The 21697-nt window shown below is 42.9% G+C and overlaps 1 protein-coding gene across 4 annotated transcripts in view; it reads left to right on the forward strand.

Moving 5' to 3' along the window:
- The first annotated feature begins 813 nt into the window (after positions 1-813).
- The window catches only part of KDM6A (lysine demethylase 6A), a 267920-nt gene continuing 247036 nt past the window's right edge, over positions 814-21697 (forward strand). For all 4 annotated transcript variants that reach the window (XM_074969231.1, XM_074969233.1, XM_074969232.1 and 1 more), the window contains exons 1-2: positions 814-1001; positions 1209-1272. In XM_074969231.1, coding sequence (XP_074825332.1) covers positions 838-1001; positions 1209-1272 — 228 coding nt within the window. In that variant the 5' untranslated portion in view covers positions 814-837. The remainder of the gene's footprint in view (positions 1002-1208; positions 1273-21697) is intronic.

Below are 21697 nucleotides of genomic sequence, written 5' to 3' on the forward strand. Positions count from 1 at the left end.
CCAAAGGAGCGGAACCCCCGGCCCCCCAACCTGCCGCTCCCCCCAAGCCCCCTCCGTTATTATTTAATGAGTGCACACAAACGTGCTGTGCCTGAGTAACTGACAAAGCGCTCCGACTGACGAGACATTGTACCAATAGCCAGCAGAGTCCCTACCAAGTCCCGCCCCCTGGACATCCCCTTGACCAATGACGTGATGGCAGCTATGGGGCGGGCACAGAGAGCGCCAACCAAGCTGGAGCGCAGCGGTGGAAGAGCGCTATGACTGACGTAAGTCAACAAAGGTCACGTGTAGCGCTGGGGAGGCGGTGATTGGCTGGGCGGGCCCGGGCGCGCGGGGGGGCAAGGGGGGTCACGGTGGCGGCGTGGGGTTCGCTGTGTGACACAATTACAACAACTTTGTGCAGCTGCTGGGGAAGTTTGTACAGGCAACAAATACACCCTGCGCGGGCAGGCGGGGGGACCCTGTCACCCTGACTCCACTCACCCCGCGCGGCCGGGGCCAGCAGCGCAGCAGCGATGTAAACACGGCTCCGCCGCCATCGCCGCCTGCAGCCGCCGCAGCCTCCTCCTCTTCCTCCTCCCCCCGAGCCTCCAGCGCTGGGGCGCTCTTGCTCTTCCCCCTCCCTCCTCCTCCTCCTCCTCCTCCTCCTCCTCCTCCTCCTCCGAGCCGCGGGGCTTCCCCCCGCCTCCCTCCCCCTCCCTCCCTGCCGGCTGTTGTTGTTGTAATAAAAGTTGTGGTGTGTGCGTAGGGCGCCCCGCCCCGCCCGGCACTGGGGGGCGTTGGGGGCGCGCCGGGGGGGCGGTTGTGATTGTGAGTTAATTACGCTGCGTTTCCATGAAATCGTGCGGAGTGTCGCTCGCCGCCGCTGCCGCCGCCTCTGCTGCTCCTTTCGGTGATGAGGAAAAGAAAATGGCGGCGGGGAAAGCGAACGGCCAGAGCGAGGAGGACTTCGCCAGCCTGACAGCCGAGGAGAGAGCAGCCCTCTCCGGCCTCGACAGGTACCCGCGGACCCCCCCGCGCCCGCCCGCCTCCCCGTCCCGCCGCTCTCCCCTCCCCGCCGCGGCGCCCCGCTCGGGCTGGGCCAGGGCGCCCGTCTCCGTGCGGGGCTTGTGCGGGCTCCCGGCTAGCCCCGCTCTGTCAGCGAGCCCGAGCGGGGGCTTCTCCCTGACTAACGCTGCGCCTTGTGCTTCTCTCCCCCTCCCCAGCCGAGTCTTCGGGTTTCTGAGGCTTCATGAAGATGGCGCCAGAACGAAGGCCTTGCTGTTAAAGGTAAGAGGATGGGGGGAGGAGGGAGCCAGCCCAGCCCCGCCACCTTTCCCCCCTCCCCCCCCCCCGAGCCTGCACGCCGTGTGTGTGTGTGTGTGTGTGTGTGCGCGCGCGTGGGGTGGCACCGCCACGGCCCAGGGGGAGAGACGCGCCGGGGCACTGGGTCCCCCCCCACCCCCTAGGCGTACGGGCTCGCCCCTCGCCTCTCTGCTGGGGCTCCGTGTGTGTTAGGAGCCTTCCCCCGCCCCACCGGGCACATACAGCCCGCAGCTGCCCCCCGAGCGCACGTACAGCTCGGGGAGCGGGCACGGAGCGCGGCCTGCGGCTTCTCTCAGGCACTTTCTGGGGTTTGTTCAGAACTGGGACGGAAAGTGTCTGCGCGTCAGGCCGGAGTCTCCGGCTCTGGAGCAAGCGGCGAGGAGCGCGGGGTGGCCCAGCAGGGTGGGTGTGAGGCGCTGCTGACGCTGGATTCCCTCGGACCCTCCCTAGTGATTTTAACCCCGTTTGTATTGGGCTCAGGCTGCGCGCTCCCTGCCAAATCCCAGCTCCCCCCCCGCCCCCCGGCCTGCGCCCCTCACCCCGCTGCTGGCTGGAGCGGCGGAAACGCGGCCTCTTGGGTTGGGATCGCTCTAGTGCGGGAGTTGTGTGTCGCTTCGGAGTCAGTCGTTAAGTGACTTGTTTGTTCGCTGGGTCCAGCTGCCTCAAATGTGTAACTTCTAGCGGAGTGACTCCCCTTCTGCCCCAGCCGCCCCGCTCCTGCGCTGCTCCCAGGGAATGGCACAGTCTGAAACCTGCCTGGGCTTTATACGCACACGTTTGTTTCTGTGAAAAGTTGTTGGCCCTGTCATTTAGTTAAGTAATGGCTGCTCCTGTCGGCCCAAGATGGCCGGACAGGGAGGAGAAAGAGAAAGGGGAGGGGGAGGTAAACAGGGAAATAAATAGTAGGAACGAATATACACATCGGCTTAAATGTGTAGCCCCCCACTGTGGTTCAGCAAACTCTCTTGCGCATTGCAAGATTTTTCTCGTTGCTTTCCTAACGTAGAATACAGCGTTTGCAGAGCTAGCATAATCCTTATCAACCTGTAGCACATTTAGTCTCCCATCCACAAGCTAGTGACAAAGGCTGTGCAGCTGGAGTATCTGTCAGTTTGTATCTTAAGACTGAAAACAGGAGGAAAACGTTTGTGTACAAAATAATTCGAACCCATTAATAGATAGCTCAATATCTATTGCTGCAACTGGGCTATTTGATATTCCTCTGGTTTCTACTTTGGATTTACTAGCTTTGCATTTGACACTTCTCTCATGCTATTGTGTCCATGCTGGATGTGAATGTTTTTACATGAATGTGTCCTTTCCATTATTCTAGTCTGATTTTGAAACCATACCCCCAAGTGTGTTGAATTCAGTATTTTTAGGCCTGAATATGGGATTAATTTCTTTCTGGCATAACGGCAAAGCTTAATATTAGAATTTTTTCAAAAACATTTTTCTTTGGGCTTATGCTTTACAAAATAAGGTTTTGCTTGTTGCTTATGAGTTTTAAAGTTATTTACAAACTTTTCAATATATCTATAAGATGGGAGCATGACATCAAATCACTTATATTTTTATTTTTAATTGACATCTAATATGTAGATGTTATAATAGGCACCTTTAAATAGTACTGAGAATCACTAGAAACTGACTTTGAGGTGGAGTTTGAGAACACTTAAACATCCTACTTTTTTTTTTTTTATGCTATTCCTTGTAGGTCTCTTGCCACTTCAGTGCGTTACCTTGTCTGTGTTTTGTGAAATCAAGTAGTAAAGCAAATTCAGTTCTAAATGCTAAGCTTTGATTCTTGCCATTCTGTGTACTTGTATTTTAATTTAAATAGATTAATTTAATGTTTAGTGTTTGTTGTATCAGACATATTGCTATATAATATGGTATATTTTGTGACTTTTGAAGCAGACTTCTACAGATGCATTAATGTTACCTTTTTATTATGTGAACACACGCAGTCTGTAAAATTATTAGAAATATGCAAATATCCTAACTTTCTAACTGAATTTTCCTTGTAACCTTTTCTGGCTCTGCATATTGGAAATACGTAAGATCCAGGTTACCTTGTGAAATGATTTCTGACTAAAATTTGTCATTTAGAAATGACAAATCAAGAGAATTATTTGGAGAGTAAAAGAATGAGACTGTTACTATTTGATATAAAGTGTTTGGCAAGAAATTCATGCAAAAAACAATTTCATTCTATGTACAAATTTAGCTTGGTGTTACTTCAAGATTGTTTTTGTTTAAGTTGCTGTCCTAGCATGATTCAAAGTTAATATAATTTAAAATGCACCTCTTATGCTTTGGTCACTTCTTGCGCCTACGTATATACTGTTAGATCTAGTCCTGCACTGGGAGGGATTTAGGCTGGATGATGGAACAGGTCATCAACATTTGATACGTCACTTCTAGCAATAAAAAATTGCCCAACAGCCATATATTATTTTGTTGTAACCTCGAATTCTGCTGTACTGTTCTTGGAGTTAGAATAATTTTAATTAAGTCTGTGCATGAAAGAACAATAGCAAACAAAATTCCTGGACTCTCTAGTTATGAAATCCTATCTTCATAATTCAGAATTCACTAGTAAAACATTAAGGACTCTGTTGTGCTGTTTACTCACAATTGCACATTGGGAGAAGCGTGGAATCATGCTGTTGCAGGAGGAATTGTCTTAGAGTATGTCTACATTGCATTTAAAAACCCACAGCTGGCCTCTGCCAGCTAACGCGAGCTTGGGCTAAGGGGCTGTTTAATTGTGGTGTAGACGTTCGGGCTTGCCCTGGAGTCTGGGTTCTAGGACCCCTGTGAGGTAGGAGGTTCTCAGAGCACAGGCTGCTGAGCCTGAACTTTACACTGCAATTAAACAGCCCCTTAGCCCAAGTCACCTGGCACAGTCTGGCTGCGGGTGTCGAATTGCAGTGTAGACATACCCTTAGAGGCAGAATTCTTACTGATGTTCCCATTCATAGATGGTGGTTGCAATGTGATTACCCCTTCTATGTCTGGCAAGCTTTACTCGCTAGAGTGCGAAGAAGGTAGGGTCATGGTCCTGCTTATTTCTGATAGCCTCTCTGAGACTAAAAAAATTCTCAAAGGGGAGGGGGAAGACAGTCCTGTGCTCCACCTAGGAGGGAGTTTATTCCTTTCTCCTGAGCACTTGCTGAGAATAAGGATTATAGTCTGACCCTAAGGCTCCTGTCTCGTAAGGTGGTAATGCTCTGTAGGATGTCATTGTAGAATGAATTTCATTGGGTGCTGCCCTCACACTTAGCACATCAGAATGGTGTGTATAATATTGGTCCGGCACACCTTGTGTTCTGTGGCATATTGAAAGTCTAGAGTAGATGCATGTTATGTCACTGAACAATGTATTGCATGCATTGTAGGCTGGACAAAATTGAAACTTTGTATTACGTAATTGTGTATGTTGGCATTATTGTGTGGTGATATAAAACTGAAGAATTACTGTTTTCAAAACTTTCAACTTTATTTTGCAACAATGAATCCTGAAAATATTAGTTTGGAAGGTGTGCTTTCAATCTCTGCAATTAGTATGGCTTTTTGTGGGGTGGGGAGAGCCTGGGGATGGGATGGAAGGCTCTTATATCCTTATTGAAATGCTGAGATCCTCGTTATTGGTGTGCTGCAACCACTTTTATAGGAAATATCTCTCAGATGTTCACTAGAAGGTTATACCTGAAGGTGCAAAAGACACTCTCTGGTATCTTGATGTCTCCCGGAGTTTGAATACATCTGATACTTTCCTTCCCTTGTTCCTGCTTTTCTCAGGCAGTGAAGGCTTAAAAAAAATACTTGGAGAGGGGAATAATTACAATATTGGAACTAGATTGCGAGGGAAGCCCTTTTTAATGTTCTTGTGGTATTTAGTCAAAGTTGACGTTTATTCCTTGTGACAAACCTTTATTTAATAAGATGTAATTTTTTGGTTTTTGTGTTAGAATGCTGCAGCTTATGTAATATATTGGGTTCAGGACTGTTACTAACTCCCCAATTCATTGAGTCTAATCAATTTGGAATATACTGTTCAAAATAAAGCATCTTATTATTTAAAGACAAGCAACTTGAAATCTAATTTATTTAAAAAATAAAATTAGTTTCATATACTACATCTGTGCTTCAGTCTCCCTCACAAGTTTTATACAGTTTCTATTATGAAAGAGTTTGCATCTACCCTGTTGTGAAGATGCCCCACACAAACAGGGAAAAATAATTAAGTAGGTATGTGGAGTGCTATCAAATACACAAAATAGCACAAAAAGAATATTGTGATCTTTCCATTATTCTTATGTTAGGTGTTACAGTACTTGTAGCAGTGTGTTTACAAATATTTTACTGCCAGTGTGAATTAAGTTGACTGTATCCCTTTAGTGCTGGCTGTCAATTTTCTGCTAACCTATAATTCAGCATCCTTATTTTTAATTATATCAGAGTGCTTGAAAAGTAGTTACGGAAAATATTTTAGAAAAATCTAAGTGTAGTACAGTGACTTATTTTTGAGCCTTTTAAAAAATCTTTTGGATTAATTTGTTTTCATCAGAATAGAAGAGAAACAATGCTTTAAAATAATTACACTGCTTATCTAATATAATGGTAGTGCTGGGAGCTGGGGAACTTGGGTATTGGTACCATGAGACTCGTGTAAAAGTGCTCTAAAGAGGGGGTGGTGTAATCACGTTCTGTAAATTATTACTGAGCTGTTGCTTCATAGACATGTTAATAAATTCCAAATTTGTCAAAATCAGTTGTCTAACATGCGTCTATATGAATGTGAAGGAAGGTGAAGTAAGTTACAATTTTGCAAGCAGTACCATGCCTGGAAACTTGAGTTGCTGATCTTGTTTTAGAGTGTCTTGAAGTGGAGCAGTTTGAAGTAAAATTTCTTAGCTATTGGAGGCTGGTGTATGGATTTCAGATTGGTTGGTTGTCTTTCTGTATTCCATGTCTGCTTGAGCTTAAAGGCATAGATTTAAAAAAAGGCCCCACTGGAAGAAATGGTTGAATACATTCCATTATTCCTGGTTGTACAGTATTCTATTTTAAAACATCTTTTAAAATGTGTGTTACAAAATATTTACTTCAACAAATCAATGTTGTTTGCTCTCAAGGTTTGTGTGCACGTTAAAAAAGTTTTAGTACTTGCTGTAGCATAACTAGTGTTTGAATTTCAGCCAGCTTTGTTGTCATATATTGAGAGAGGCGTAGTGGACATTAGTATGGAATAGTTCATTTTTGTAGCTTTCCAAATGTCATATGGTATGAGTATTGCTGTTACAGTAGTGCATAGAGGCTGCAATAGGTTTTGGGGGTAGGGAGGGGGCATTGTGCTAGTTGATATGCATATACTACTCCTTGGAGGCATTCTGCGCCAAAAAATTAAATTCTGTGCACAATATTTTAAAATCCTGCAAATTTTATTTGTCAAAATAACACTACATAATCACACCAGATTCAATTATTTTGGTAATTTATTTCAAAATACTTGACATCAAATATGTTATAACAATACAGACACTTACTCCTGGGAAAATTTTCCCAGGAGTAGAGTTAAAGAAACCCCTAGGACAGGGGCGGGCAAACTTTTTGGCCTGAGGGCCACATCAGGTTCGGAAATTTGTATGGAGGGCCAGTTAAGGGAGGCTGTGCCTGTGCCCCCCTAGGACCTCCCACCGCCCCATCCAACCCCCCACCCCCTCCTTCGTGACTGCCCTCTTGGGACCCCTGCCCCATTCAACCCCTCCTGTTCCCCTGCCTCTGACTGCTCCGACCCCATCCACACCCTCACCCCCTGCCCACTATCCAACCCTCCCTGCCCCCTTACTGCGCAGCACAGAGCACCGGTGGCTGGCGGCATTAACAGCGGCACCGCCCAGACTGTTGCTCGGCCGCCCAGACAGTTGCGCTGGTGTAGTGTAGTAAATTGCTCTCCGAAACTGCTACCAGTTGCACATTCCTATGTGGAGCAGTTTAATACACTACACCAGCAGCATGGCGCACTGAGGCTGTGGGGGAGGGGGAACCCTGGGGGAGGGGCCGGGGGCTAGCCTCCTGGGTCAGGAGCTCAGGGGCCGGGCTGTAGTTTGCCCACTTCTGCCCTAGGACAACCCAGTTCCTGTTTCTCTGCCCCCTTCTATCCTTCAGAGCCCCGCCGGGGTGCCAGACCGTCTCACCCCCTCCCCAGACACTTACTCCCTCTCCCATTCCAGAGGCCAGTTGCGGCCACCACTCCCCAGACACTCACACCCTCTGACCCCCAGGACCAGGAATCCAGAGGGAGAAACAGCCTGATGGGTCCCGGGCTTACACAGAGTTTACTGTGCCCTGCTGCCTCCTTACTTCAGGCCATGTTGGGAACCCTCCAGCTCCTGACCCATATCTTCGATTTGTGAGCTGGGCTCTGCCAGGTCCAGTGGCCCCTAGTGGCGGGCAACATTTCTGCAGCCCATTTCTGGGGGCGGGAAAGGAAATTCTGTGTGCACAACATGAATTTCTGCAAAATTCTGCTTTGCGCAGTGGTGCAGAATTCCCCCAGGAGTAACATACATAATAAGGCAGTACTTGCCCTTAAATGTTTTTCTACAAGAGATGCTCTGGTTCAAATAGGAATTATTTTGAGGAAGTTCTACAGCCTGTTACGCAGGAGGTCAGCCTAGATCAGTGGTTCTCAAGCTGCGGACTGCTTGCGGCCCAATCAGCACATAGCTGTGTCCCATGTGACATCTTCAGGGCCATACAGGTAGTACATATATTGTGTGGATGTGGGCCATATAACACAGAGAGCTGCATACATGGCCCACAGTGGTAAATAGGTTGAGAATCGCTGGACTAGAAGATCATATTGGTATCTTCTGGCCTTAAAATCTATGAAAATTTTACAGTGGAAAATAGATATGCCAGGCAAGGATTGGGGGGGGAGAAATGGAAGTAGTATCCACATTTAACAGATGGTGAGTTAAAGTACAGCAAGAGTAAGTAACTTTCCTGAGGTCACACAGGAAATGTGTGGCAAAGATGGGAATAAAACCCAGGTATGTCAAATTCCAGACCAATATCCTAACCCTAAGACATCCTTCCTTTTGAGCTGTGTATAGGTGTATTCATGATACTAATGGAGTCTGGCTTTAAAAGAGGAGAAATACAAAATTGTCCAAGTAAAATCTCAAAAATATTTCTGAAATTCTTTAAATACTATATATAAAATAGTCAAATGGTGCAGAGTTTCTGACCAGTCTCACCTTGGATGATGTTTTTAATTCACTTGTGTCTTTGCCATTTGTGGCTAAATGTGGTGACCTGAGACTCTTGTGAGCCTTTGTCTGATCCTGTTGTTGATGTGAATCTGTTAGGCATATTTCTTTTCAGTAGCAAGGCCACATGTAGGTGTTATGCATGTCTTCTGAAATGAGTGCTGATAGTATGGTCTGAAAAGTTCATTCATATATTCAGAATATGACACTTATTAAATAAAAAAATATTCTAGACATGTTGGGATTATCCTTTGTATCCCTCTGCTTGTAAAGCCATTTGCTTTACTTAACCAGTTCAATTGTACAAAGATTTGGGGAAGCCATAAAAACATAGATTCCCCCCCCCCCCATGTTATGATTTTAAGGTCTGATATCTCAGGACCTTCCAGGACTATAAGCATGTGCTGTAATCCACTGGCAGCCTGTATCCCATTGGAAATTTAGGAATCTTACATCACTGAAAAGGTTAAATGCCCATTTCCAGCCCTAAAGAGTGTCAAGGTATCCACCTTTAAACCGATCATAGGTTCATTGCTGATTGTTACTGGTCCTAGGCAACAAGTAGATGCAACTTTGTTGGGAAATTCTGCAGTTGTGAGGCTAAAGGGAAAAGGAAATGCTTATCTGGCAGATTGTGAACCGTTCTAAAACAACCATTTTATTTTTAACAGACTTGGGGCATTACACTAAGTCCTGAGGAGATGAATTATTGGATAGAGGGCAGGTGAGGCTATCAAAGGTGTTAAAGTTGTTGAACCAGGTGACACCTTTTTCTCTCTCTCTTTTTTTTCCAAAATATGTCAGTGGCCCTACCATTATCACATAGATTCATACTCACAGTATTTATCCCCCATATATTGTATCTGCATGGTTCCTGTCCCCTCCCACCTATCAAATTTCGATTGTGTTTCCTCCCTAAACTACAATAAATATTACCCTTTCTTTTGTTTAGGTTCTGGAATTGTGGTGTTTTGATTAGAAAAATTGGACTATCGTGTAATTTCTTTCTTTAAATATTTAAATGACACTTGCTCAATGACCCTTAGAATGCTGCTGGTGTTTTTCTGGCCAGCTAGTCAAATGATCCAAAGGACACACTTTTATAAATGTAGATTAATAGTGCCCTCCTATTTAGCAGAATACGTATTTGAATCTTTTAGAATAATTGAAATACTGTCCTTGGTTACATGTGTGTAGCCCGAAGAAGGGTGGTGGGGTTGTATTGGTGTCACTGTGTGCATAAATTGACCTGCAGAATCTTTACTGTTACCGTGAGAGAGCAAGAGAGAGATGCTATACTCTGAGCCCAGTTTTACTTTGTAGGCCTCAGACGTTTGGGGTGGTGGGAGGAAGTATATAAATTCTTATTTTTTTAATAAAAGGAACAAATGATCTAGAACTAAACACAATAAACAAGGAACAGTACAATGTCATTTTAAAATCAGTTTTTGAATAGAGGCCTTAACCTAGAAAATTTTGAAGGCTCATTCTGCTTGAAGATGTAAATATATCAAATATTTGTTTAAGGCCCTATCAGCAATTGTTACTTTTATGTGAGACTTTAAGTTTTATGCCTCTGTCTCCATAGTGGACTGATGTTTTTCATATTGGATACTATTTTTTCTCTTTAAAAGGAATGATATGAGAAAGTCTCCACTTATAAACAGGCTACTGAATTAATGAACAGGAAAAGCCCCTAAGCATACCTTGGGGTGTTAAACAATATTCTTGCACTGATAATAGTGCATAACATTTTCTGTTCTCATTTTTGCATTAGTGGATAACAGAACTGTTTTGACTAAATATTTTTCTCTATAATTCTTGTATCTGTAACAAGATCATAGGGGACATCTTGTGCATTTGATATGTGGAATTAAGAGCTAATGTATATAGTTGCAAGAAAAATGACTTGGTTTTTATGAACTAATATGTCTAGAATGATGTGTATCAGCATTTTGGTTTTCTTTATGGTCAATTGTTAAGAACTGTTGTTGAAGTGGCTCTACGTATAAGACCAAATGCCTTCTCCAAGAACTTTGTTTGCAGGACTGAATTACTATCCAAAGTAAGTTTAATATTCCATTCTAGATCAGATTAAACAGTGAATACATTTTTCATGGAATTTCAAATAGTATTTTGGGAATTGAGGTGCTCTTTAGGTTTTTTTATAATATTGTTTAAAATTGGTCAGAAGATGCATAATGACATCCATTATAGAAACACTGGACATTTTCTGTAGTCACACAGACCTGCAACTCTTAAACTGAAAAAGTTAGTCAAGATGGTTACTAAAAGCTCTATATTTTATAGTCTGTCAAGCTTGAAAAGCTCACTTGCTCAAGAATTTGGATCAGGTTAGTGAGTTGGGACTAATGAGCAGAGCTTTCTGGCTCACTCCCCTCTGAAGGAAGGGGATGTGCCTGGGAACACAAGCAGTTCAGGTGCTACTGCACATTGAAGAGGAGTGCCACTGCCCTTTTCTAAGGACAAGAAGGGGGAACTGGGATATTTGGGCTGTCCTGGGAGGCATGGGAGAGATGCAGAGCTTGAACAAGTTTATTTAAAAAAAAAAAAAAGTGTACAGCAAAAGGTGGCAAATGACTTTCAGTACAAACTCCTCAGTATCTGTCTTGTGTACCTGCCTGTGTTTCATACTGCTGTGGAGAAGATCTGGCTCTAGAGGGGGAGGAACACACATGGAAGTGCCTAAGCTGAATATGCAGCATGGCCTGCATTTGGAGCCACTGTTAGCTGAACCTAGGCCTCCCTCTGCTTTGTGCGAAGGAAGAGGGGAGTGGATAGTCTCTGCCTCCCAGGAAGGAATCCGGGGAGAAGATTCTGTTGAGGAAAGGAAGAAATCCCCCCATGAGAGGTATCAACAGATGAGAGGCTGAAATGGAGTTACTTTGCAGAGTGGATGGGGGTCAGGAGTGGTGTCATGGGGAGGGGAAGAAAGCATGGGAGAGATTGGTGCTGTACACCTTTCCAGCAGCTCCCTGAAACCTGTTGCTGGCCCCCTGCCTTCTTGCTGTCTGAGTTAGTTAACGTGCCTGCAGTGTTGTTCCCTACCTCAGTAGGTGCACTGGCAAGATGAATAAGAACAAAGTATACATACATAACAAGATTAGGAGGGGTACAAGAAAAGATGGATGGGAAATAGTGGAGTTGTGTGTGGAACACCCCGAAGGGGGAGGGAGGGAAGTCATTCATTTTGTCCGAACCCTATAAATCCTGAATATAGCATGGCTGATGTCATTTTCTCCTGCCCCTGAGGAAAGAGAGCAAGCCTAAGAGCAGAGCAACTGAGGGACAACTGCTCTTAAGAGGAAAGGATGGAGGCAAAAATAAAGCAGGCTAAATGCTGCTGCTGTTTTTTAAGAGTGAAGTTGGAGCAGAGCAGCCCAGGTGTTGCTGCTTTTTCTTCAGGGTGAAAGGGAAAGCCAAGGAAAAGAAAAGGTCAGGCTCTTTTGTTAAACTTGGAGGGTGGGGGAAAAGTCAGTATAGGTGGGTGAAAGAGGAAAGGATTGAGAAGATTTTAAATGTGCAGTTGGGATTTTTGTAGGGGAGAAGGAATGAGAGCCAGAAAATACAAGGGAATAGATTAATAGGTGGGAAACAGATCACAATGGAGAAGTGGGGAGAAGAGATGGAAAACTGGGAATACCAGACACACAGCAATGCTGAAAGATGCCACATGATCTGCAATAGGACAGAAAAGAACAGGGAAGAAATTGTAACAGTACAGTAGTTAGCTACATTTGTTGAAGGTTTGTTAAATAGAAGTGCTGCAATTAAATGAATATATTAAATATAGTAGAGAGTAAACAGTATGCAACTTCTGTTCTTAACAGTTCATGGTTTTGGGCTTTGGTATGAAAGGAGTCATCTAGGTAGTTTTCATCTGTATAGTAGGCTGTCCTCAGACTCATGAGGGTTGGAAATATTTCAAGCGTGAAACTTTTTGTATTTCTGAAATCTTAATGTTTGAACGTTGAATTTCCCAAAGGAAAGGGAATATATGATTGATAAAGAGTAGCTACTCACGTTTTAAAGATGACTTGCAAAGGAGAAGAAAAAATTAGATTTCTGTCCTTTTGTGCTACATTAGGATGCACAAAGAAAGCCTGACATTTTTTAAAAATGGCTTGTTTTTATAATTCAAGTCTTTTAGTTACAAGAGTGAATAAATGAAAAAATGCATATAATTTTACACTTGTAAGTTTCTGAAAAATTTCTGCATAAGCAGCTGATGTTGAAACTTGGTTGTCAGAGTAAAGGTTACTGTCCTGAGCCATGAATTCAAAACAGATTGAGAAGTCAGAGCAGGAATAAGTTACCTATTCTTTGTTTAAGAATTGCTTTAAAAATCTGAGAAATTTTATGTATACATGCAAACTTCAAACACTGGACAGTATGGAAATTTATGTGTAAAGTGACCTCCTCTGAAGTCTTAAACAGAACCCCCACAATGCACCTTTGGTACAGGAGTACACAATTTTTAGTCAGATGGTTATAGGTCTGGTGACATTAGTCTGGGGGGGGAAAGGGAGAGGTGTACCAAAACTGGGCTCATAATGGAAACCTAGTCCCTAACTTAACTACAGAGATGACCTGGCAGAGGAGGTTAATAGTAAAAATTTGAATTCTTATTTTGCTTATTCATGGGTAATAGGGATTGTGAGGCATTTCAGGAAGCTCTGACACATGCATGATGTAACGGCTACAGTGATACTGGATCGCATAATTAGATTATCAGTATCCATAAGTAAAAGTGGCAGGCACAAGTAAGGATATGTGTTCAACTTTAAAAGGGCCACTTAAAATAACTTTCAGGTAGTAAACGTGTCCACGTCCCCTGCTCGTTTTTGTGGTTTAAGTTGACACTGTCCCTTTTTACCCTTTGCATTTCTTGCTTCCAGTGCAGACAACCAAGATCTTCTAGGGAAAGCCCAGATGTGATGGACTGAGCTGAATTCACTCTGTCCTCATCTTTCTAATAGCAAAGCCAGAGAAACCCTGCCCCCAATCCACTAGGATTTACTTCTGTTGGGGAATCCCCATAACAGATGAGTAGGAATTTTCCAGCACTGAGAAACCACAGCTATTGTAGGGTGTGAGTAAGCTAATGTTGCAGACTCACCAGCTGGGGAAAGAAAAATAAATCCCACCTATAGGACATTTCACATCCTTTCCTCGGGGCTTGCTTTTTTTTCTTAAAAACAACTCAAAACCAGAACACACCAATTCAGACTACTGGGTAATAATTACCAGAGGCCTTTCCAGCTTCAACCAGTTGGGAAGAGAGAGGACATACCCTTCCCCTATTGCAGTGGTTTTCAGCCTGTTTTTCATTTGCGGACCAATAAAACATGGCAGTATGGACCCTTTTGGAAATCTTAGACATAGTCTATGGACCTCCAGGATCCACAGACCACTGCCCTATCACAACCTCTTTTGCACCAGGGAGAGGCGTCTGCAGCAAGAGAGGGCTGGGGGGGAGAAGAGTCCTCTTTCCCTACCGCAGCCCTGCGGTAGCCTGCACCCTCCCCTCCCCTCCCCCCCCCCCCGCACCTCAACCCTCTGCCCCAGTCCTGAGCCCCCTCCCAAGCCCCTCATCCCTGGCCCCACCCCAGAGCCTTCACCCATAGCAGGAACCCTCACCCCCTACACCCAGCCCCAAGCCCCGTCCCGCACCCTGAACCCCTCATCCCCCCCACAGGCCAACCCTCTGCCCTAGCCCTGAGCTCCCTCCCATGCCCCAATCCCATCATCCCCAGCCCCACCCCAGAGCTCTCACCCCCCTGCACCTCTATCCTCTGCTTCAGCACTGAGCCCCATCTCACACTCCAAACCCCTTGTCCCCATCCCCACCACATGAATCTTGTTATGTGCACCAATATGAAGGTGATGTGTCACACATCACCTCCGTATTGATGCACATAACAAAATTCATTCCGCACATGGACGTAAAAAATTAGAGGGAACATTGCTCATAACTTCCCCTTGCTTCTATACCCTCTAGAGCATAGCATTCCGTGTTGCCCGTTTCCCCTACTCCCTATGTCCTGTTACCCCCTTTGCCAAACACTGCTCTCCTACTTCATTTTTTTTTATTTATAAGAAAATCCTAACTTTTACAAAGCAGTTTCTATAGGTTAGTTAACTTACAGATAAAGCTGATCAGACGTGCAACATACTACTTCACCTATCTTTTTAGAAGAAGAATCCTAAATGAATTTTAAAAAATATGTAACCCATTTAAAAATCAAGGAAATTTAAATTGAGGTGCCCAAGGAAGGCATGTTGTAGTGCAGTTCAGGCACTGGATTGGGACTCAGATCTCCAGTGTTGTGTTGGGCAATGTACTTAATCTTTGTTTCTTATTTCCACTTTGGAAAATGGGGTACTTCTTTTTTTCTTAACCTTTATATGTCATATGCTGTTAGATTATAAATTCTTCTGTATAGTGACTGCTTCTTCCTCTGTGTATGTACTGTGCCTGGCACAGTGGGGCCTTGATCATGGCTGTAGCCGCTAGTTGCTATTGTGATACAAATTATAAGGTTTGATTTTTAGCACAAATAACTCCTCCGTGCATTTCAGAAATGCACATAATCATTGGTGAGTTCACCCAGACAACCTTAAATCTGGCCTCATAATGTAATCCAGAAACCAAGGCGGCCTTATATCTGTCAATCACTCATTCATCTCAAATGACCACAAAAACTATATAATATTGAACTCCTACTTATGCATTGATTGCACAGAATATAGCTGTGGTTATGACCAAATACTCTCCATAGAAAAGCACATCCTTGAAATGATGTCTTTTAAGGGAAGTAGTGTATTGAGTGCTATTATTTGCTACCATTCACAAAGGGCTTATCTGTCACCAATTATATAAGTGTTACAGATACCGTATCTAAAATTCCTACATTCCTACATGATCCCAAAGGATCATGACATGAAAAATTACTTGAGGGGGAAAAATAATCTGTATTGATAAAGCATCGTGCTTACAGACTACATTTGAAGCTTTTCTAAAATATATCCTACAGTCTACAGAATTCCACCTGTAAAACTATACAGTATCTTCTCATATCTAAAAATTACAACACAATATAGAAGTATGGTGGAGTACAAGGCCAGAGCTAGTTGTTTGACCGTATCTGTAGTTTGCTGTAATTCAGAGTACTTGAAGTTTTTTTAATTTAAAAGTAGAACCTTAAATTTTAATTTCCTGCTTTTTAGAGCTTGAGCTTTACAAAAATTCAGTTCTTAAATGCTTTTCTAAAATATTGGTGCTGTGCCTCCTCAGTTTTTAACTAACTATAAGCTAATGTTTTTTTCCATTTTTAAATTATACTGGAAAAAGCACTAGGAAATGAACTGCCCTGGTATAATCCTGCAGTGTGAATGGGATCAGCTGCATGATGTGGTCAATTTTTCCATTTTCAGTGTTAGTAAATAACCGTTTAAAAATGATGTAGCGGTTATATATGCAATTTTATCCTTTGTTTACTAAATACATACATCTTTAAAGTAAAATGTGAATTAACATTCAGTTTATAGAAAGAAATGGATACTACAAGATTAGGTCAGGCTCCAGTGTTTAGGTTACCTCTCCTTCTACGCACACTAATTTTTTTAAATGTGAGGGTTTCTAAATATTTAGGTAAAAAGAAAAGGAATACTAGTGGCACCTTAGAGACTAACCAATTTATTTGAGCATAAGCTTTCGTGAGCTACAGGTCACTTCATTGGATGCATCTGTAGCTCACGAAAGCTTATGCTCAAATAAATTGGTTAGTCTCTAAGGTGCCACTAGTACTCCTTTTCTTTTTGCGAATACAGACTAACACGGCTGCTACTCTGAAACCTAAATATTTAGGTTTCACTTTTGGTTCCCAATGTAATGACGACAAAGTATCGTAATAATTGAAATACCTCATCACCATAATAAAACTAAGCAGTTTCTGTTTCTCATATTTTGGTAATTTGGAGGTTAACTACTCTTTTTCCATTAGGACCCCCCCCCCCCCCTTTGCCTTACACTGAATCTCTTACAAAATTTTGCTACCGTAGGTGAAGAAGTAGCTCCCATGCTTCTCTGTAACTCAGCAGTTGCTGAAATGGAGGGATCTGGAGTATGGTTGAGTCTTGGAGAAAAGGAAGCCGTCTCTTTGCTGCATGACCGTGGGAGGTGGCAGTGTATGAGGTTGCACTCCCGGTACCGTAATGAAAGTTGCTAAGTGAGGGTTGATCTGAGGTGGTGTAGTTAATATTATTCATGCTCTTCCTTTTGGAGTGGCTGGGTAATAGCAATTAGGTGAGGAGTTCTGTAGGTTCTTACTCCCCTAGATTAGTGTAAAGCTAGAATCCTAACCTCACCCCCAAGTTCATTGATCCATTCTCCTTGTAGTATTCTTTCACTTGAGCAGAGCTAGGATTGCAGGGTCCTTTAATTTGTATACCTAACTGTGGCTGTCTTTCATGAAGCAATCATCACACATGAGCTGTGGGTCATAGACTCAAATGCAGTGAAGGGAAAGGAGCAAAAAAATGTAGGAACAAATTGGTTTCAAACAGTAGTTTGTAATATTGCTAGCCTTTTTATTCTCCTCCCTTCACAAGTGAGAATTTATTAATATGGCAATTAAATATTTCACAAGGACTTAATGAAGACAACTGAATATTGAAATATTGTGTTTTGCCTTTTTAAAATACAGGCCTATTTAGATGCCTGCAATGTTCCAAAAGTGTTTTACCAGAAACTTGTAAACACTCTCACTATTCTGTAAACATTTAGTGTTTTTCATTTACATCACACCTACATGCACTTCAGAATGGCTGTCTGCATTTTCATATTCATTCTTGATCTGTTTCTTAATTTGTAAAACTATTTTAAAAATTAATCTTTTACAAAACTTAAAATGATTTTTGGCTCAAAATTTATAAAACATTAGTCCTGTAAAAATGTTTCTTCACTTATTTAAATTCTAAAGAAAACAGTTTTAAAATTAACATTCGCCTGCAGTGATATGAAACAAGTGTCAAGCATGTTTTTTAAAATTTAATTAAATATTGTCTGTAGCCTTTCTGGCAGGTGTTGTCAGCAGTAAAAGGTCTGGGTTCAATTTTCTAGTTTTTTTTTTTTCTTTTCTTTTTTCTGAAGCCCTAATACTTCCTCACTTGCAGACACTGAGTACAGGGGTTAAAACAGAGAATTTATTTTGTGTGTGTGTGTGTGTGTGTGGGGGGGGGGGGGGGGGAGAGGCAACAGAAAGAATGAATTTAGGATAACCAACAATAAATTAACTTTGGAAGGGGGGGCTGTCTTTCCTCATAGACTGCCCCTTACCTGCTCCTCCTCCTCCCCCCCGGATGTCTTAACAGTTGATACAACTCCATCCTCCAACAGTTGTGAGTAGCATATGTTTTCTGGCAACTTCCTTCCTTCCTAGCTTCCTACACACGATTAGTCGAGCCCTCCAAATCGGCGGATGTCCACTTCATATCCACGGATAGTGGATCGGATGCAGATACAACTGCACAGAGCCCTACTCACTGGTGGCATGGGCAGCAATAGTTGGGGCTGGGTGGCAGGTCGGAGTTGGGGCTGTCCAGCACCTGCTCGCTGCATCGCTTCCTGTCCAGCAGCTTGGGCCACTAGGGCAGCACTAGCATCCCCACCATGGCCTGGCCTGGCAGCACTGGCTGTGCTCCCAGTCCTGGGCCTGACCCGCCGGCTCCAGGGCAGCAGGGCCCATACTCGGCCAAAGGGATTGGAGCGGGCGAGGCCCCAGCATCCCGCCCCTCCGCCCCACTGTGATGCAACACACATTGCTGCTGCCATGTGCCATTGCTTGCGAGCCCCTGGGCGCAGGATGCGATGCCCCTTCTCCTCGAGACCCACCCTTGTGCTGCCCCTTACCCCCTGCCCCTGTCGCTAGCCCTGTGAGACGGCTTGCTGCTGCAGGTGTGGATGTGGTTATCGGTAAAAGATGGCTAAGCAGATATCATGGGTGCGGATCCACTTTTTTGTATCTGTGCAGGGCTCTAACAATTAGCTGTCCTAGGTTGGAGAAAGGTGAGAATTCCAGCAGTCCATTGCTGCCTGGGGTGCTCTGGAGGCTCTACTATTTGATTGCAGCTTAAATTGCAGAGTAGGGAGGCTCGCACCATAGTTCCTTAGGTAGTCTGCTGTTCTTCATGTGGCTTTGGCCTAAGCTGCCTATCTCTACCTCAAAGCTGCTGCTCTGTACTATCCCTTGCCTCAAAGCTGCTACCACTCTGCAATGTCCACTGATTTGTAATAGTCTGCTCATTTCTTAGAGAGGGATCAGTGGTATCTAGAACATCTGACAGACTCCTCACCACCAGGGAGGCACTTGTCCTACCTTCTGCCGGCTTCTTTTCACTCTCATAGCCCTGTACAGGCTCCCTTACCCAACTGTACTTGACTGCAATCTGGGTCAGGGTGACCCCAACCATAGCTGGTGTAGAGTGCTTGCATCTTTCTCCCAGCAAGATTAATTGCATATTATTTCCTTTAAAATCAAAACTTACTTGTATTTAACCCAAATGGCCCAAACATCACAGAAAACTGAAGCACAGATTGAGGCCTCACCCATTGTCAGTTTCCCTTACTCTCCAACAGATGCTGGCAGAAAGTTCCCTGTCAGCAGAGCCCCGCCCATCTCCAGTTCTTAAGTAACTGTGTCGCTCTTCGTCCATTTCACCAACAGGTGAGAGTAGTGAGCTCCCTTCTCTTTAAAGCTTCAGGCCACATCGCTTGCGTGTCTAAGATGTTACCTGTAACATAAATATTTGTTTACTGTGAATTTCTTTAAGTTAATCGTATCCCTTTTCATGGTGCGCTAACCTTGAAGCTACAACTTCTGTTTGAACATTAAGTGAAAACATTTGACTGTTATTCAAACTGACAATGAGAGCAAGTATTAAAAATTTTATTAAAGTTAATGTTTAAAGTCAAATTTACACAAGGTAATGGGGTCAGGCTTGGGTTATTAGGGATTACAAGTTATCGGTTACAAGGTTCACGAGATACATACATAGCACATAACCAGCATGGACCCAGATTGGGGTGCAAGAGTTTTTAAAACGTCAGTGGATAAGCGGTCTCGGGTATGCCACCCATAGAATGTATTTAGAGTCCAAGTCAGTACTGGTGTAGTGAATAAGTACATGGAGTACCATTAATAGTACATTAGTACCAACTACAATTAAGAAATCTTCAGGATTTTAAGATAATGTGACTAGGTAGTCCGTTACAGAGTCAGATGTATGGAGGTCACATTGTTACTAGTTACCCCATTTAAATGTGTGTGTGGAGGGGATGGCGGGGGGATGACTGATGGGCCAACATTTATTAGGGGTGGAGTTAAGGACCTATAAAGTCTGCTCCAGCTCTGAGGGATTTATTCCAGTCTGGGAGCTGAGTTTGCGTAGAAGCATGCTCTTGTATATATTATGGAGCAGTCACTGGAATTTTTCGTAATATACATTTAAAATGATATGTTATCTAATTCTCTATCTTCCAAAATTTATATTTGGTCCAATATATTATGTTTACATAGGAACATTTCGTTTTTTACAACACTGATTTTATGGTGTTCCCTGTGACATTTTAAAAATTGGGGTTTATATGTATTTTGCAAAGAAGAGTAAGAAGAGGTTAGAAGCAAGTAATCTAAATTAGCAATGTAGCAGAAAGCTAATCGGGTATTCCTGCTTACCCATTTATAAGGATAAAGAGGGAATTTGAAACAAAATAAATGCATAACAGTGAATATTTGATATGGAATTTGCAGCTGTAGGATAATTGAGGTTGGTAGCTTAGTTTTTAGAAAGGATTAGAAGTTCATTTTAAAATAACAGTAACTGCAGTTATATTAGCTAAAATAAAATTGATAAAGGATATCAGTCTTTGTACTTCAGAGTATAATTTGATCATCTCCTAGAGCCACAAGGACCCCTCAGTTCATAATATTCCATGGTTAGGGACATACATTAGTTATAAGAGATCTTAGGCATTTGTTATTGCCAGACTAGATCTGGTCTGGGTTCACTGTTCTCAATTCCTGTGCTATGCTTTGATGGTTCTCTGTGGCTCCCTACCTTTTGTAAGTTGTCCACTCCAATCCCCGCAAATATCAAGCTTGGCTCATGTTTTTCTGTTACTCATTGTCTTCACTGGATACCTCTTACAAAGATTTGTTGTTGGTATGTTAGAGACTACAAAGATAAAATTGGCCATTACAAAATTTTGATTTTTGAAGAGGAACTCTGAATTTTTGCATTGTCTTAAAATTTGACATCTTGAAGAAACCTTCGATTTGTGGCTCAGAAAATGAAGTGAGGGCCAGCGGCCTCTCTGTAAATACTACTACTACTACTACTTTTATTTTCTCATTCCACTGTTTTTGGCAGATGGCTTCTGAATTTTGAAATGTCAAATGAAAACTTCTGTTCATCTTTAGGAGGAAGTATTTTCATGTGTTAAGATGCTTTGGTGAGCTAATCAACGTTGCAGTAGTCAAAGCTAGTTTGTATTTGGTTGGTCATGTGAAGTTTCAGTTCGCTCCTCAGGTATTTTACCTGTCACCATTAGTGTATATGTATGTTTTATAAGCAGTGAGGTGAAGAAACCTAAAGTATGGTGACATATAGCATTGATTTTTGCCCTTTCTAACTTTCAGTAGGCTTAAAATGTTTTTAAAACTTTTTTTAATATAAAATAATACAAGGAACTATTTTAAACTTGTTTTAAATCTAGAACAAATTGTTATGGCCAGAACACAAGCTTCTGAAGTAATGTTTGCAACAGGAATGTAAATACTCAATTTTAGTGGCGTTAATTCTTGCTGCAACAATCTGCATTTTTTGCTGCTTAGTTTTGTGGCTGATCTAAAAACCTTTTTCAGTCTTTATTATATTCACTGCCTTTGTAGGCTGACTTTTCATTATTGATTTCAGCTTAAGGATGACTTCTTTTTTGGAAGTTAAATAAACTGCTGTGGAGGTTCTGTTCTACTTCACTTGTTAAACACATGGTGTATGTGTAATTAATCCTGAAAAGCACA

This window comes from Natator depressus, chromosome 1 (genome assembly GCF_965152275.1).
Source record: "Natator depressus isolate rNatDep1 chromosome 1, rNatDep2.hap1, whole genome shotgun sequence".
NCBI classification, from domain to species: domain Eukaryota; kingdom Metazoa; phylum Chordata; order Testudines; family Cheloniidae; genus Natator; species Natator depressus.